We start from the raw sequence: 17,267 nt of genomic DNA, 5'->3' as shown, positions 1-17,267 counted from the left end.
ATGAAAAGGTGGACAACTTATTCTATAAGCAACTGAACAGTGTTTTAGGATCATCAGTCCTTGTTCTTGTAGGTGACTTCAACCTACCAGACATCTGCTGGGAACTTAATACAGCAGAAAAACAGCAATCTAGAAAGTTTTTAGAGTGTGTGGAGGATAACTTTTTGTCACAATTGGTGGGCAAGCCCACCAGGGGAGGGACTATGTTAGACCTATTGTTCACAAATAGAGACGGACTGGTGGGTGATGTGGAGGTTGGAGGCCACTTGGGGCACAGTGATAATGAAATTATAGAATTCTCGATAATTGGTGAAATAAGGAGGAATATCAATAAGATCTCTACACTGGACTTCTGGAGGGCAGACTTTGACCTATTTAAGAGACTATTTAAGAGACAGAGAGTTCCTTGGGAAACAGCCCTTGAAAACAAAGGAGTTCAGGAGAGATGGGTGTGCTTCAAAGCAGAAATCTTGAGGGCACAAGAACAGACTGTCCCTGTGTGCTGAAAGACGAGTTGACAAGGCAAACGCCCAGTCTGGATGAGCAATGAGGTTTTGAAGGAACTTAGAAATAAAAAAAAAGATGTATCATATTTTTTAAGGAGGGACTGATTTCTCAGGAAGTATTTAAGGGAGCTGCTAGGGCATGTAGAAAAAAAAAATCAGGGAGGCTAAAGCTCAGTTTTAACTTAACTTGGCAACTTCTGTTAAAAATAATAAAAAAAGTTTTTACACTTATATTAATGGTAAAAGGAAGCGTATAACCAACCTCGGTTCCTTATTGGATGAGGCAGGCAACCTAGTAACTAAAGATGAGGAAAAGGCGGAAATGCTTAATGCCTTCTTTGCCTCAGTCTTTAGTGGTAAGACAGCTTGTCCTCAAGACAACTGTCCGCAGGGGTTGGTAGGTGGTGCCAGGGATCAGAATGGTCCTCTTGTTATCCAAGAGGAGGCAGTCAGAGAACTCCTGGGATACTTGGATATTTATAAATCAATGGGACCAGATGGGATCCACCCTAGGGTGATGAGGAAGCTGGCAGATGAGCTTGCGAAGCCGCTCTCCATCATTTATCAGGAGTCGTGGCTCACTGGTGAGGTTCCAGATGATTGGAAACTGGCCAATGTGACACCTGTTTACAAAAAAGGTAGGAAGGAGGATCCTGGTAATTACAGGCCAGTTAGCCTGACCTCAGTACCAGGTAAGATAATGGAACAGTTCATACTGAGTGCTATCACACAGCACTTACAGGATGGCCAGGGTATCAGACCCAGTCAACATGGGTTTACAAAGGGTAGGTCATGTCTGACCAACCTGGTCTCCTTCTATGACCAGGTAACTCATCTGGTAGATGCAGGAAAGGCTGTGGATGTTGTCTATTTAGACTTCAGCAAGGCCTTTGATACTGTCTCCCATAGCATACTCCTGGAAAAGCTGGCAGCCCATGGCTTGGACAGGAGCACTCTTCGCTGGGTTAGGAACTGGCTGGATGGCCAGGCCCAGAGAGTGACGGTGAATGGTGTTGCATCCAGCTGGCAGCCAGTCACCAGTGGTGTCCCTCAGGTCTCTGTACTGGGACCAGTTCTATTTAATATTTTTATAGACGACATGGATGAGGGCATCGAGTCCTTCATTAGTAATTTGCAGACGACACTAAGCTGGGAGCTTGTGTTGATCTATTGGAAGGAAGGAGGGCTCTGCAGAGAGACTTAGATCGGTTGGATGGATGGGCAGACTTCATCCAACAGCACGAAGTTTAATAAGTCTAAGTGCCAAGTTCTACATTTTGGCCACAAAAATCCCCTACAGTGTTACAAGCTGGGGACGGTGTGGCTGGACAGTGTTCAGGCGGAAAGGGACCTGGGGGTGCTGGTCGACAGCCGGTTGGATATGAGCCAGCAATGTGCCTTGGTGGCCAAGAAGGCCAATGGCATCCTGGCCTGCATTAGGAATTGTGTGACCAGCAGGAGTAGGGAGGTCATTCTTCCCGGCGCTGGTAAGACCACATCTTGAGTACTGTGTCCAGTTCTGGGCCCCTCAGTTTAGGAAGGATATTGAGATGCTTGAGCGCATCCAGAGGAGGGCAAAGAGGCTGGTGAGGGGCTTGGAACACAAGCCCTATGAGGAACTTTTGAAGGAGCTGGGTTTGTTTAGCCTGGAGAAGAGGAGGCTTAGAGGTGACCTTATTGCTCTCTACAGCTTCCTGAAGGGAGGTTGTAGACAGGTGGGGGTCAGTCTCTTCCACCAGGCAGCAACCCACAGAACAGGAGGACACAGTCTCAAGCTACGTCAGGGAAGGTACAGGTTAAAGATTAGGAAAAAAAAATTCACTGAAAGAATAATAAAGTACTGGAATTGTCTTCCCAGGGAGATGGTAGAATCACCATCTCTGGATGTGTTTAAAAAAAGACTGGACATGGCACTTGGTGCTATAGTCTAGTTGAGGTGTTAAGGCATAGGTTGGACTTGATGATCTTAGAAGTCTCTTCCAACCTCATTATTCTGTGATTCTGTACTTGTGGTTGGGTTTTTGAAAAAGAAAATTTAAAAAATCTAAAATGCTGAGATTGGCTGTGAAGAAATGAAAAAGCCCTGACTCCTATCAAGGTTTTTTTAGTGTACCAGCACAGAGAGGAATATTCATCCGTATAAAAGGTGAACAATAAAGCAAAAGAGGGAGAAAAAGTAGGATTTGATAGGCATTAGTAATTAGTATCTGAAGGGCAAACCACATGCTGCAGAAATGCTTTAGACCAGCATCTGACAAAATACTGAAGTACCTTAAAGATGGGGCATGGTCTGGACATTCAGGAATTACAGAACTATACCAGGCCACTGCACCTCATTTAAAAAAAAAGGTTTTATTGCAGATAGAGGTGCTTTGGAAAAACAAAACAAAACAAAATTAACCCTGAGTAAAGTGAAGTAGTAGGGTGCTCAGTGCAGCTCTGAGTTCTGAGTAGCTGCATTAGCTGCTAGCACTGGGAAGACTCATGTCTAGAAATTACATGTTCCTCTGGCATAGTAAAGCTCTTTGAGTATGCAGACAAAATAGAAGACACAGGAAAACTGGCCTGTTAAAAGCAACTTGGAGCTGAGGAAGCCATTTTTTAGAGTAATTATTTATGAAAGTAAAAGTAGACATGCAATCCACTCGGAGAGAAATTAAAGGGTTGGTTATACAGGAGCAAAGCTACCTTTGCTATCCTGCAGTGAACAGGCAGCAGCACAGAACCCTTTTCAGGTTTTACATGCCCAACTCTTGGCAAACAAAACAGGTGGGCAAGGTAACAATGGATGATCTTATTAGAGGCAAAATATTAAATATAATAGTGTAATTAATCATGTGTAGTGTAATTAATCATTAATCACCAATATATTATGCATGTATTGTACCTCTTCCAAGAAAAAAAAATTCAAAACCAAGTACAGAAACATGAAGTTTGTTTTAATGTAAAGTATAACTACAGTGGAAGCCTTTAAACTTCACTATCCTTCAGATTCCTCTGAACCTGTCAATTGCTGATGATACTGTAAAAGACTACAGACAACCAATGTTTTTAGAGGAAAACTTCTACCCCTGGCTTGAGTTTTAGTTAACAGCCTGTGATAGTATAGCAGACTTTGAAAGAGTTCCTGCTCTTGTCTTCTGCATAAAGAGATTAAAAGCAACTACTGCTTCAATGGTTCAACCAGTTCAATGTCTGCTTTTGAAGTGTTGCTGATAGTGTGACTAAACAATATCAAGCTATAGAAAATTTACTGAGCTCTGTAGCTCTCACGATCCTGGGAAAAGTAAAAAAAACCAACTTTTCCTACGTGAGCATTACAACTTCCTAAGTTTCTTTTCTAGGCTCCTTACATGTTAACCTCATTGAGGGAATGGGAACTTGAGTTTGAAGAATGACCTTCAGTGATATTCCTGTGGATTAGCTCCCATGTTTGTGTACATTCTAAGCACAGCTGAAAGAGAGTATTTGTCCTATATATGTTCACATGAGCAAAAGATAAAATAACAAAATTCTCACCCTATGTGACAGTGTAATAGAACCATATACTATCCAAAGTTACATGAAGTGAAACTATCTAGCCAATGAATTGAGAAAGTCAAGATTTTAAAACAGAAATACATTAGAATAAATAGGAATGACTGGACATGCCTTCAAACCAACACTTCACCTGTAAGTAACTGCACTAAGCTGCATACACAAAGCAGAGAAACCATCCCAGGAGGACCAAGATCAGTTTGTGTCCTACCTAGGAGTGCAAAATGCAATGACTTACAGTGCACAGTGATGGTGGTCGAGTCCATCATGCTTTTGTCAGTCAGAGAGCACTTGTATTCTCCTGTTGCATTTCGTCTCACATCAGTCATTACGTAAGTATCTGAGCTTCTTATACCTTCTGTTTCTCCCTGCAGGTGGAAAACAAGACAATTACTGTACTGGGCCTGCTAAGCCTACCAATTTTTGTTGAGGATTTTTTTAATTATAAGGATGGTGAAATACTCCAAAGCACGTATAGACACGGCATAATTGAAATGTAATTACCTATTAGTTAAACTAACATTTACTTCCTGCATGATAACATTATATTTAAAAACAACTACAATTAAGAGCTAACTCTTTTAATTGAATGACTAACTCATTTTAAGAGTATGTTACAATACAAAATTTGAAAGTTTAGCAGAAAAAGCCAGTCTACTAACATATTGCAGAAATCAAGAAAACAAAACAAACTGTGTTTCTAAATCTGATTCTGATATATTCAGTTTAGGACAAATCACGAACTGAATTGTACTGCATTGCACATTTTTGAGCAGCACAAGCACATCGGTGTTTTGAATTAGCCAGCAAAGGTTGCTTTATGGCTGTCCAGTTCCCCAGTTTCCCCTGATTACTGACTTACATCAGATTTGAAACCAGCATAAAATGATACCTTAATCCCTATCTCTGAATCCAGAAAGAGATTTACAATACCTGTGAGCCTTTCAAAGAGATCACCCACTGCAGCTCTCCTTGAGAGAAAGGACCAGTATCAGGCAGCAGGGAGCCTGAAGGTAAGACAAACTCGGGTGTTTAGCTCACTCACTGTGCTAGTGGAGCAAGGAGAGATACCAGACACTTTTTCACTGGCATTTAGTGAGTTTCTAGGATGACTCACTGAATCTAAATGGCTGTTCTGAGATAAGGACTTCAGCTCCTAGCTCCCCTTGCTCTCTCCAGCAATTCAAACATGCCAGGAGTCCAGAGAAGATGATGATTATGTTCAGAGGGTGTCATGCTGGGTTTGAAATATCTGAAAAGATACCACTTCTTTTGGCTTCTTGCAAGAGCAGCTCTGCTCAGAGCTACAGCAGGAACAAATAAGGCATATAAAACAGGAATGGGAAGCAGGACATGGGAACAAGGACCAGGAGTCTTAGAATATAAAGCCACATCTGTCTGCGGATTTCACCAGTACTAAGAAGATTAATGGTAACAAAGCCTTTATTTTTCTCAGTCTGTGTCTTAAGCATTTTACAGATTTGTTCTTCTGTGCTGTCACACACATTATTTTTTCTGTTGTTATGCCACAAACAATTAAATGAAAAAAAGAAATTGCACAAAGATTAACCTGTGAAAGTCCAAAAAATAGCTGAATTAATTTGCTGCACTTTCACTGCTGGATCTGTGTTATGAAAACAGATGAGATGGTTTTCTTCATGATGCTAAGCTGCTGTAATCAAAACTGTTTATTAAAATACCTGATGATGAAATAAAGCCATGTAATCTTTAGTAGGTGTAAACTCCTGAAAAATTTGGGTGGACTGTGGGGAAGGAGAGTTTTTCTTAAAAATATTTTGCCAACTGAGATGAGATGTTCTCAGAGCATGATATAATAGTCAATGTCTATCTTCAGTGTTTGTTGCATCAAATTCCTTTCTTCAAAACCACGTAGACACTGACATGTATCAATGTCTGCAGGAAGGAATGATACAGAATATTTCACTAGGCAGTGACAGCAGGGCAGGACTTACTGGAATGTAAAACAGGAACTCTTGTGGAGGAGGGTTGCCATTTCCTGAGCACTTCAGAGTGATGTTATCGCCCTCTTTAATGGTGCTACTTTGTGGCAGCACTTGAATAGTCACCTTCTCTGTTGGGTCTGTGAAAACGTACATATTTAATATCTTCAGTGTAATCATACAGCAACACTATGCATATGATATTAATTGCCCAAGAAAATGCAATTTTATCATCCTGCAGCTGAAAATATTTGCATATGTAGATCTTTTTATAAAAGAACTTGAAGTTAATCACACTTTCTATATTCTTGCCAATTAAGTGCAAAGAACTCATACAACATAAAATTAATTCTTCTTCTCCAAAATACCTGTAAATGAAACAGCAATGATTACAACTATGTCATGTGTTTTAAAGCAAAAGAAATCGTGATTAGTATGAACCATTTCATGGTGTGATTTCATTATGAGGGATTAACTTGTCCTCTGTGAAATTCCCTATTTGGAGGACTGCAGCAACCAGAAAAACAACTGAAGCTCTCAACACCATGTATTAGTACTAGATAACAGCCTTCTGGCATTAAAAAGAAATAAATATGAACTGAGCAACTATGCTCAGCCTATTCTATATGCTGATCACTACAGGCTTTCAGAAAGATAAATAATAGGACCCTTAACATAGTCAACAGAATAGTAAATGTAACATACTTCTATCATGTTAACTGAAGTTGAACTATAACTTACATTTTACTTTCATATTTTTTTTAAAGTAGAGTATTCTTTAGCAGATGCTATTCTTTCTAAGTAGAGGCCTAAACATAATTTTAAAAAAACAAAGTAAAATAAACAAAATTAAAATAATATGGGCAGATAGCTCTCACTATTTTAATGTCAAAGGATGAATGAAATTCCACCAAAGATGCCAGTCTTGCATTAAGATATAGCACAGTGCACCTCATTAGACACTAAAAAAGTCTCCCCTGCAGAGAAAGCCCTGGCTGACAGGTGATTTTGTGTGTTTAGCGAAGCATGTGCTCTACAGCCCTCCTAACGCTTCAGGCATTCCTCATGTCTGTGTCCTGTGGTGGGATTTCTCAGTGCCAGGAGCTGCACTGAGAGCCCTGACCCAGCCCAGTCCCTCACCCTCCCCAGGACAGGACAGGTGCTGGATTCCAGCCTGCCACAGCCTCCCTCCTTCAGAGCCTCGGCTCCCTTCCCATGGAACCACAACACACGGCCAAACAAGCTTCTACTTCAGCACCTTCAGAGCAGAAGTACAACTTTGTCTGCTTGGAAAAAGGAAGTCCAGCATTGCTGCTGGTGTGAAATACAACAGATGCAATGAGATAGCTGGCCAGGAATGCCATGCATGCCCCTCTTGGTAGCTGCTGGGCCAAAAAACTCAGTTTCAGGGGCTGCTGCAACACATCTTTCCTTCTGTCAAGTTTATGTTAAGGTAAAGTTATCATAAAGAATGTCTAGATATATCCTGGGATTGCTTAGGCTTTGTCTTGAGACTGAAATGGGAGGAATTATTAAAGAGAAAGACTTAGAACAGTTTTTTTTTTGCCACAGAGATAAACAGAAGTGGATTAAAAATGGACACAGTTAAACAAAAGTTACAGTCTTGCAAACCACCAGTGTTTTCTCTAGAAATATCCTACCCTTCTATCTACTGTAGTCAACCAGGAGCAAATTTTAATTTAATTTGCTAAACCAGAGAAAAACCCCAAACATACAGAAGTAAAGCCTACTTTAACTGCTGCCTAAGATGAAGAGGTCATTCTTCTGAGGAAGATGCAGCCTAAGAACAGGCAGATGGTGTCCAGTGCCATGCATAATGATGCTTGGTATGAATAATATACTCCTCTGCTACAGGAGCAGCCTGGTGAAAGCACATCAGTGGCACACATGCCTGACTTGGCCCATCTCACCTGTTGCCTTTGCAAATCTAAGATTCTGCTTTCTACAACAGCAAAATTCCAGGAGCCAGCACCAAAAGGCAGCCTTTTAGTAAATGAATGCTGCTATCCCAGAGCTGTCCCAGCCACTGTGCCATTTCCAGGAAAACACCAATGTTGGAAGCAGCTTGAGTGTGAAGTGTCCTTGATTCCAATCTGTTATGTAAAGCAGTTTATCCATAACAAGACAGACACCTAACAACAGGACATGACTGGGAAGCCTGCCTGACAAACATTATCTTTTTACACTGATTAATGCTGAGCAGAACCCTACATAACTGGAGTCTAGATAATTAAATATCTGAGATACTGTCTAAGTGTCCAGCTCCAAGACTTCTCTCCTAGTACTCCTTGCTTTCAGTAGCTTCTTTGCTTGCAGCTGCAAAAGCAAGCATGTAACTGCTGCTAGCTGAGCTAAATTATCCTAATACAAGTAACATCCAACACAGCAAGAGCTAATTCACTCTTCTTCTCATACAAGGTTACACTGCCTGGCTCCTTCCAGGATAAGAACTAGCTATTAAACACTTGAGTACTAAAGACTGCACTAACTCAACTCAAAAGATAAAATAAACAAACAAACAAACAATCAGACATTTCTTAGATCCTGAATGAATAGATATATCTTTAAAAAAATCTTCTGAAGGTATAATTTTAATCATGTTCTCCCCATTTCTTTAGGAGAAATGGGTAAGTTGCAAGGAATGAGCAGCAGGTCTTTATGATTTTGTTCTATTGCTTTAGAGACACAAAATATCACAGTTTTGATGGTCAATCTAAAATTAAAAAAGGCTGAAAGACTTCCATTTCTTAAGAGTTTCAGTCTGCCATTTTTTAATCTGCATTATATTTGACTCATTAAAAAAACCTCATTATTGAGAAACTAATTAAGAACACTGAAATAAACTAAAAAAGCAAAACCAAATCTGACAGGTCATTATCACAGCAGACATGAAATGCACCTCTTGAAGCTTGGACATCTATTAATGAAGAATTTCACAAATTCATTTGGAGATGCATTTATGTAGAGTAAGGAACTGAAGTTACAGCAGATGAAAATACTCAGAAAGAGAACTGGGTAACTCCACACTCTAAATCCAAAGCTCATACCTGAGGCCTCATCAGTACTGAAGAATGTACCTGCCTCCCAGTATTTGCTAATTAGCAACACACTGCTGGAATTATTTAAATTGTGTGCTACTAGACCAGGACTAGAAGAGCTAGTTTATCAGACATTAAATCTTTATACAGAGGGAACACTACACATGGCCAGTGACCATCCCAGAGCTATGCAGCCTTCTTTTCCCTTCATATTGGCTAGTTCTTACTTGCAAGTGCATGTAGTACACACAGCATAGAAATCTGGAACAGCCTTACCCTCAACAGGTGAAGTGGCCCTAATGCAAGAAAGCAGAGGGGAAATGAGGACAGCACAGCATCTCCTGGCAAGTAATAGCAACAAATGCTTTCTAGTCATTACATTTCTTTCCTGGGAACATCTGCCATGCACAGCAGGTCATGGTCATGGGGCTCCACAAATGACAGAAAAAATCATGGTGAAATTTGGTACCCAGCTTTATAAAGCAAAACCAAAAAAATAAGAAATGCTTCTAGCTTTAAAGTGATGGGATAGGTGTCTGCAGGCTGGAAGTGCCTATGGTATTCCCATGGGTAACAGCTGTCCCAGAGGTTTTCCTCTCCTTTAGTTGTGCTGGTTGTCGCTCTGGAGAAACAGCTGGTAAAAAGACAACTCTGACTTCAGATGAAACCAAAGACCAGCTGCTCCAAGGTTTGGTTTTATTTGATCAAGGTCAAAACTGATCCCCTACCCTCAACAAACTCTATCTGCAGAGGAAAAGCAACAATTGTCTAGGCAGAACACACATGGCACTTCCAGCCCATGGCTTTTGTTTTCAAGGCAGTGGTGCACTCACACTACTTGAAGAGATTGAATACCTTATTTTCTTTGTTTGCAGCTGGATTACACAGTTGTCATACAACACATTGCTAAGGCACAGATGCTGGACTGTATACTTAGACCCTATCATTCCCAAAACAGGGACTCATCTTTTATGAGATGAAGTGGTATTAGAAGTGTGCAGAGAGGTAACACTCGACTGGACATATTGTCTGTCTGCTGTTCCTCTACATCCTGCTGTGACCTGCTGCCTTCTACAGTCCTTCAGAAGTGTCATTTTACATGACTTTGAAACATCTCTTCCCCTGGTCTCTAAGTGCTGCCACCTCCTCTGATCTTTCCTTGCCAAAAGCCTGTTTTGTTTATTCAAAAGAACATTATGATTTCTACAGCCGTCAGTAACACAGTAAGGAAGCTGCTTTAGAATTCAGTTCAGTTAGAAGCAATTATTTGCACAAATTCTTTACTTAAAAGTCTACCAATATTCAAATTATACATTTTAAATGTAAAACACAACATCTTACAGCTGTAAGGTTTCACCAGCTTTGTGAAAGGTAGACAGCCAGCATTAATTGCTCGATGCTGACTCTGAAAAGATGAAAAATATTTGAGTTTATTAAAAACTGTATTGTGTATTTACTGCATATTTCAGGGGGCACAGAATCACTTTTATCAACCACTATAACTTATCTTAAAATTCTCAGAAGCCTATTTCACTGTAGCTTCATATGGCTATCACTTTTCTCTTGTCAATGAAATCTTGATATTCAGTATTGCATTGCTAGGAAAAATGAAATCTCAGGTAAATCTGAAGATAATAAAAATCACCTTGGCAATGTACTCAGACCTTCTTGATGCAAATAAGTTTTGAAGAAACCATTTCAATAGCCAAGCACTCTCTAATTTTGTAAACTGTTTCTGATTTTGCTTTCCCCTGCCCTGGAGGTAGACTTTGTACAGCAAAAGATGCTTTTTGATAACTTACAGTGAACATCGAAGACAACTGCTTCAGACTGCATTGTTTTCTGGCCAGATGGTTCATAGTACGCCACAATGCAAGAGAACTTGGCATTTACATCTTCCTTTGTTGGCATGTACTGAAGAGACGACGTCATGGTGAAGAGTCCGGTTGTTCTGTCCACAATCTTTTGCAAATTTATGACCACAACTGAAAAGGAAATAATGTTTCAGTGTCACACAGACAGAATTTGAAACCTTTTTCCTGTATGTGGTTGCCTGTTCTGCATTTGAGACCAGGCTGCAAACATACATGAAATGTTACCCAAGAAATTTTACACTTTTCCTCTAGCACTACCACTGAAGTATACCAGGAGCATTTTACCTACAACAACTCCTAACCTACCTAATATTTTAAATCAAATACAAAAAAAAAAACAAGCTAATTGCAAACTGGTTGGGTTTTTAATACATATCAGCCCAATTTGTAAGACAGAAAGAAAGCCTCAAAAATGATGGCAAAAAAATTAGGATAAAATTTATTTTTTAAGTCTCCCTAATTTATAAGGAAGGAAAAATATTGTAGCCTTAATGATCTGTCAAAGTTGAAAAGAAGGAAAAAAATAGTTGTTCTTACATATCCTGGAAAATAAATAGTTGTATAAGATGATGGTCTGTGTGGTCCAAAAGACAATATTGGACAGGTATGAAACTGAGCCAGTTAATACCTTATAAGAAGCTGGAAATTAGATACAGGTTTCTATTAGTTACATAAGCTCAAAAATAGCTTTGTGATAGCATTAATAAAGGCAATTCTCCTCCCCATGATGTGTATTTAAAACCGTAACTAAAAGGGAACGATTATGTGGTGTAGCTTCGGTACTCTGAAAGGCCTGAACATCTCCTTCCAGCTGTATCTTTCCATATAAGCAGTTTTTCTCAAAGGAAGAATACATTAGAATAAGGCAGAGCAACCCTTATAAACACTTCATGCATACACCCATGTGTGGATCCAGGGACACCAGAACATACCGTCATCCAGGGGCTGCAGCACTCTCCCATTTTTGTACCATGTGACATTGCCCTCGGGATAACTGTCCCTTGAAACGCACTCCCCGAGCTGTAAAACAGGCAGGAATTAGCCACTTGCTTTCTCCCCTAGGCTCTAACAGAATTCTGCTCTTACTTATGCCTTTTTGGGTCAAAAGTTTTAGGAAGTTCAAATGCTTAACCTCAACTGCTTTTCTTAAATAAGGCATATCAAATCAGTGAGGTACAGTTTGGAAGAGGGTGGTGGGTTTAAGATCAGGGTGGCCCTTGTTTGCAGATCAGGCAGGAGTAAATAGAGTAGTGGCCAGACCACTACAGCTCTGTGCTCAGCCTGGCTATAGACTCACAGGCTTTCATTCACCCCTCTGAGCCATCACCTCTGTCTGCACTGTAAAGGGACTTCAGGCAGCTGTTGGGAACATAACTGTGAGGGAGAATGCTGCTCTTACCATTTGTAGTTTCTCTGTTTCTAACAGGTTTGCTTGATGTAAGATTTCTGGTTGAGAGGGTTGTTCTAAAACATAAATAGGATAAAAGTACTGGTGAAGGGAGCACAAACAGCTGTTTGAAAAACAAAAAAATACTAAAAATATGTGGACTTTTGAAATGAGACAGAATAATCTAGCCTGATACAGTCTTACCTACATTTTCCCATTAAAAGAAGAAAGGGTGAGGTATTTCTATTTCAGTATTAGCAAAAAAAACCAAGAACAAACTCTCACTTCAAATGTGTCACATCTTCCATAATGAATTCCAGGTACTCGGACAATACATCTTTTAGCCAGACAGACTAGTTCACTACCCAGGAGGAGAGAACCTGATCTGATCTATTGATTTATAGGATACACATGCTGGAGAGGGAGCCAGTTGTACAGCAACTGTAGCAACAAAAAAAGCAGCTTTCCTGCAGATATTACTGTAGCTGAGCTGTCAACATTATAAAGGAACAAGTTCAACCTAATCATTCTTCTAATGTTTATTTTTCCTAACTGGGATTATTACATTTAAGAAATCCAGATTACAGAGAAAAGTGTAATTATTTTAACTGATTCTGTGTTAGTTATGACTCTCTTAAAAAAAAAAACAACTTTTTTCCAGTGCCAGTTAGTCTTCTTACTTACTTTTATTACGGTAGATGGATCTCTTAGCTTGCCAAAGTGGAGGATCTATCAGTGTTTCCATCATAAAAGACTACTTCCTAAGGACTAACTTGTTTGTTAAAACAGTTTGGCTTGAAGCCCGGAATGCAAATTTTCATCTCCAAAAGAGACAGTTTCCCCCACAATTTTAAAAGAAGAGGAGAAGAATGAAGGGAAAAAAAATAAATCAATGTCTATACAGTCAAGGAAAAGCTCTACACCCTATCTGTACTGCTTAAACAAGCATACTTTTACAGACTGAAACATTCTTAACCATGCCAGCTTACAGAACCCTTTCCCCAAATCAAGCTTCCTATGAAATACTGTGCGTATGTTGGTAATCCCAGCCCTAGGTGAACTTCACCACTGTCTTGCCAACACACACTGCTGAAGTGACTGATGTGCAGATGCGGAGCTCCTGTTGTCATGGAGGTAGCAAGCCTGTGTGTTTTCCCAGTAATCCATCTTATTTTTGTGCGTGTTTACATGCAAATTCACAAATACTCTTCACTTGAATGACCACCCCAGGATGGAACAAAATCAGGTCAAAAGGGAAATGAAAGTGAATAAGAGAAGCTATTCATCTGACATTATTCAAATAACTGCTTGTGGCAAAAAACAAAACCAAAAAAAAGACACAGTCAAAGCTATACACTAAGACTGTCATATTTTCTTCAAAGGACTAATAAAGATTTTTTTTTAAGGAAATATATTATTTCTCTTTAGTTAGCTTTAAAGGAAAAAGGTGGATCTTTTCCATATAAGAACCTATCAAGGACAAAACATTTTCAATTCAAGAAAATGTGGTTTTACAAAACCATTAACAGACCTTCTGGGTCAGATTTTTGGGTCCCATAAACAAGGGTTGTTGCCTGCCTGTTCCAGTCACCAGCTGATCAAGCCATGACATCTTCCCCCACCTCAGCTTTGCTTCTTTTTGTCTTTCATCTCCTCTAGGACAGGTTAGAGAAGACCCTGGTTTTGGTGTGTTGGACGCCCCTGCCCTGCAGTGATCCTTTGAGGGGAAGGGAAGCCCCCTTGCTCTGCAGCTGCTGTGTGGGGCTCTCCCCACTTTGAGTGCCCTGTGACTGAGCAGGTGTTCCAGTTGAGACACTGCCACCTGCTCCCTGCAAGCAGCCTCTGAGAGGAAGCACCTACTGTCATATCCCCGCAGCCGCTGCACGTGCGCCAAGGTAATTCACTGTAGAACGCTCACTTGGCATTTACCAGCTCAGCATCTGAAGCAAGGAAAAAAATTTAAACTTGGCAGGAAACTCCACTTTGGTGGGTTTGCAACTTCAGCACACTGCTTATCTCTCAGCTTAAGAGCTTGCCAGAGTACTTTGCAACTCTATATAGGCCTCATAATAGAGGAAAAAAGAGTTCACTGCCTAGAAAAGCCAAATGCCAGTGCAGCAGGACAGCAGCTCCTGTCTGCTGGGCTGCCCTGCTTTGGAAACTGGCTGTTTAATTCCACAAAAAAGTTGCTGACAGGATCCATCTGGAAAGCTGGTAGTGCTTGTTTGAGTAGTCAGTGAGAGAGACTAGCAGGTGGTACCTGCACAGTGAGCCATTTCAGCTCCTTAGTCCTGAGATAACCAGGTAGCACAGCTGAGGATGGAACACACTCCAGCAAAACCCATCATCAGTCATGGCTTCTGGAATGCAGCTGAGTTTCAGGTGCATGAGATTCTGGTTTATGAGGGTCACACTGCAGCAGCCTTGCTCTGTACCTGTGGCTCCATGACTTAGAAACTTCCCTTATTAAATAAATGAAGCTTGCCAGCTACTCTTAATTCTTCTGCAATTAATGCAAACAAGCGAGCAACTAAAAATGAGAACTTAAAAACCAGACTCAAGAAAATTAAATGCAAAGAAAAGTTAAGAGAACCGTAAATAAAGTTGTGAGCGCAAAATGAAAAAACACAAAGATAATTTCTCTTGCAGTGCTAAGTTGGCCATATTACATGCGTGGCATCCTCCCTTCTTATCTTTCTTAGTAAATAGAAGCTTTCTCTATTAGAATTAATGCACAGAATAAACCAGACACGCTGTGCTCCACGGCTGAGTTAGCATTGTGTTAATGCTTAGTAGAGTACACAATAATTCAAGCAGTTAGTGTTTCATTTTACCATATACCACTGCCTCATCTACATATTTACTACTGTGAAATAAGTAAACATGATAATTCTTTATCATTTCCTTTGAAGCACTGTGTTTACTATGCGTGCTCTGAGCACACTCCTCCCTGTTGTCATTAATTCTATTGTTCTTGCAGTCAAATTGAAAGTGAATTGAGGGAATTACTATTGGCTCCTAATCTAGCTTTAAAGTCATTTATGTGACTGACAGCATAGATATCATTGAGGACTCCCTGACACCTTCTACCTGAGAGAAGCAAAAGGCTGCCCTTCCAAAACATGAATTTGTGTTTTTTTGAGCACAGTGTGATCTCTTTGAAACTACCCATACCTGCAGTCAGCATGTTCCCACAACAGACTTACTCCGACTGTATAAATCTGTGCCTGAAGAGCAACAAAGGCCAAAAGCCATATAAAAACATGAAGCTAAGGAAGATAAGACACTGCAGTCACAGCCCTCTGTCCCTAAAAAGCCACAATGGATGCCCCCCCCAGGCTGACTCAAGGTTTGATGGATTACACTCCTGCTCTGAATCAGTACCAGGAAGGGACCAGGCTTGTCCCTGCTCCTGTGTAAGCTCTGAGCTGGGCTGTGCCTCACAGGCCTGGGGTTTGCACTGCAGACCAGCCTTGCCATTGAGCTGTAGTGATAGCAAACACTAATGAACCTTGCTGTGCTCTAGGAAAGAATGGCAGACAGATACTCCTCCTTCTTACCATTCAGCAGGGGACAAAACAAGCATTTGGGGCTGGTGGATCATTTTCCAGCCTCTTGCTCTCTCCCTCACAGTTTGTGCTACTGCACAGTAGCAGCTCAGAGCCACTTCAACCCCCTCCCTGAAATAATCCTACAGACCGCACACGCTTAATGCTTCCCTCCTGCAGAAAAATTTGCTTGGAGAAAAAATGGAAAATAATCAATGCTAATTTTACATTTTTCATTTCCAAGGACAAATGACATCACATAAGTGAGTCATTATCAAAGACTAAAAATCTCTTTGAGCCAGCACTTATCATGAATAAACTGCAAGTGCAGGCAGTCCTGTTACATAAATGCCACCAGTAGATTACATTTTTGAAAGCTGCAGAAATTTGCTAGTCTTAGTAATTTACTGAGCCAAACTTACTTTCTTGGCTTTGATCCTGCCTTAAACAAAACTTTCTGTAATTTATGATTCAGATGCTGATGAATGTTAATGGTAGTAACAACTAGATTTACTTACTGAAAACTTTGACTATCGTCGGCTCTTCGGAAACATCATCTTCTGTAACTAACATACATACAAATCTCTTTTCATCACTGATTCTTGCATTCTTGATGGATAATGTATAGTTTTCTGAGAGACTCAACCTGTCTTTGTAGTCTGGTACATCATCATACTGCACATTTTTTTTTGTTGATGATCTGAAGGCAATAAATACTGGAGATCCATTTGGCATTTCCTATAATAAAAGCATAAACATCTCTATTTTGCATAAACACTCATTTAAAGGTACCTGAACATTTGCAATTGGTACAAACCTATAATTAAAAAAAAAATCTGCAATCTATCAGATGGCTTTTTTTTTCCTGATTAATTTCTGCTGTACATAGAAGAAATTCAGTGTAATAAGAGCTAGTTTAAGATTGACACAGTACACATTGAGAGTATCATCAGTAAAAATTATTTCAATCCTTTGGCTCAATCTCAGGATAGCAAAGGGCTTTCTCTGATAAAAGCTGGTGGTTTTGGCAGCAGTTGCCACTGTCTGTATGAAAAGGTATTTGAAATAGAAGCATGTGTGAGCTAGTCTCAACAGCTCCAATTTCCTTTTTTTCATTATTGTTTTACATATTCCCATTGTTTATTTGGGATATTTAGACTTCATTTCAAATGCAGGATTTAATCAGGCATAACTGTCTATTTTATTCTAAATTAGTTCTTAGCTTTTTTTTTTGCCTTTGTCTTTAAAGGACCTAAGAGATTGTAGATGGGAATTTACATACCATCCAATATTGTTAATCTGCAAAGTATTGGTTTCTAGACATCCTCCTTATGCAGTTGCCATCCTAAGAAGGAATACAAAGTTGACAGCCTTGCACAAATCCCTCATATTAAA

The 17,267-nt window shown here is 40.0% G+C and overlaps 1 protein-coding gene across 3 annotated transcripts in view; it reads right to left on the bottom strand.

Annotated features, from left to right (window-relative positions):
• ALCAM (activated leukocyte cell adhesion molecule) overlaps window positions 1–17,267 on the bottom strand; it is a 121,246-nt gene that overhangs the window by 23,945 nt on the left and 80,034 nt on the right. For all 3 annotated transcript variants that reach the window (XM_053971033.1, XM_053971032.1, XM_053971031.1), the window contains exons 3-8: window positions 16,391–16,610; window positions 12,337–12,401; window positions 11,870–11,957; window positions 10,866–11,048; window positions 6,017–6,144; window positions 4,282–4,411 (exon numbers count right to left, since the gene is read on the bottom strand). In XM_053971033.1, the coding sequence (XP_053827008.1) occupies window positions 4,282–4,411; window positions 6,017–6,144; window positions 10,866–11,048; window positions 11,870–11,957; window positions 12,337–12,401; window positions 16,391–16,610 (814 nt within the window). The remainder of the gene's footprint in view (window positions 1–4,281; window positions 4,412–6,016; window positions 6,145–10,865; window positions 11,049–11,869; window positions 11,958–12,336; window positions 12,402–16,390; window positions 16,611–17,267) is intronic.

The sequence above is a fragment of the Vidua macroura genome, chromosome 2 (genome assembly GCF_024509145.1).
Source record: "Vidua macroura isolate BioBank_ID:100142 chromosome 2, ASM2450914v1, whole genome shotgun sequence".
Classification (NCBI taxonomy): domain Eukaryota; kingdom Metazoa; phylum Chordata; class Aves; order Passeriformes; family Viduidae; genus Vidua; species Vidua macroura.
Note: the sequence above shows the minus strand (reverse complement) of the source record. Positions and strands in the feature narration are given on the sequence as shown.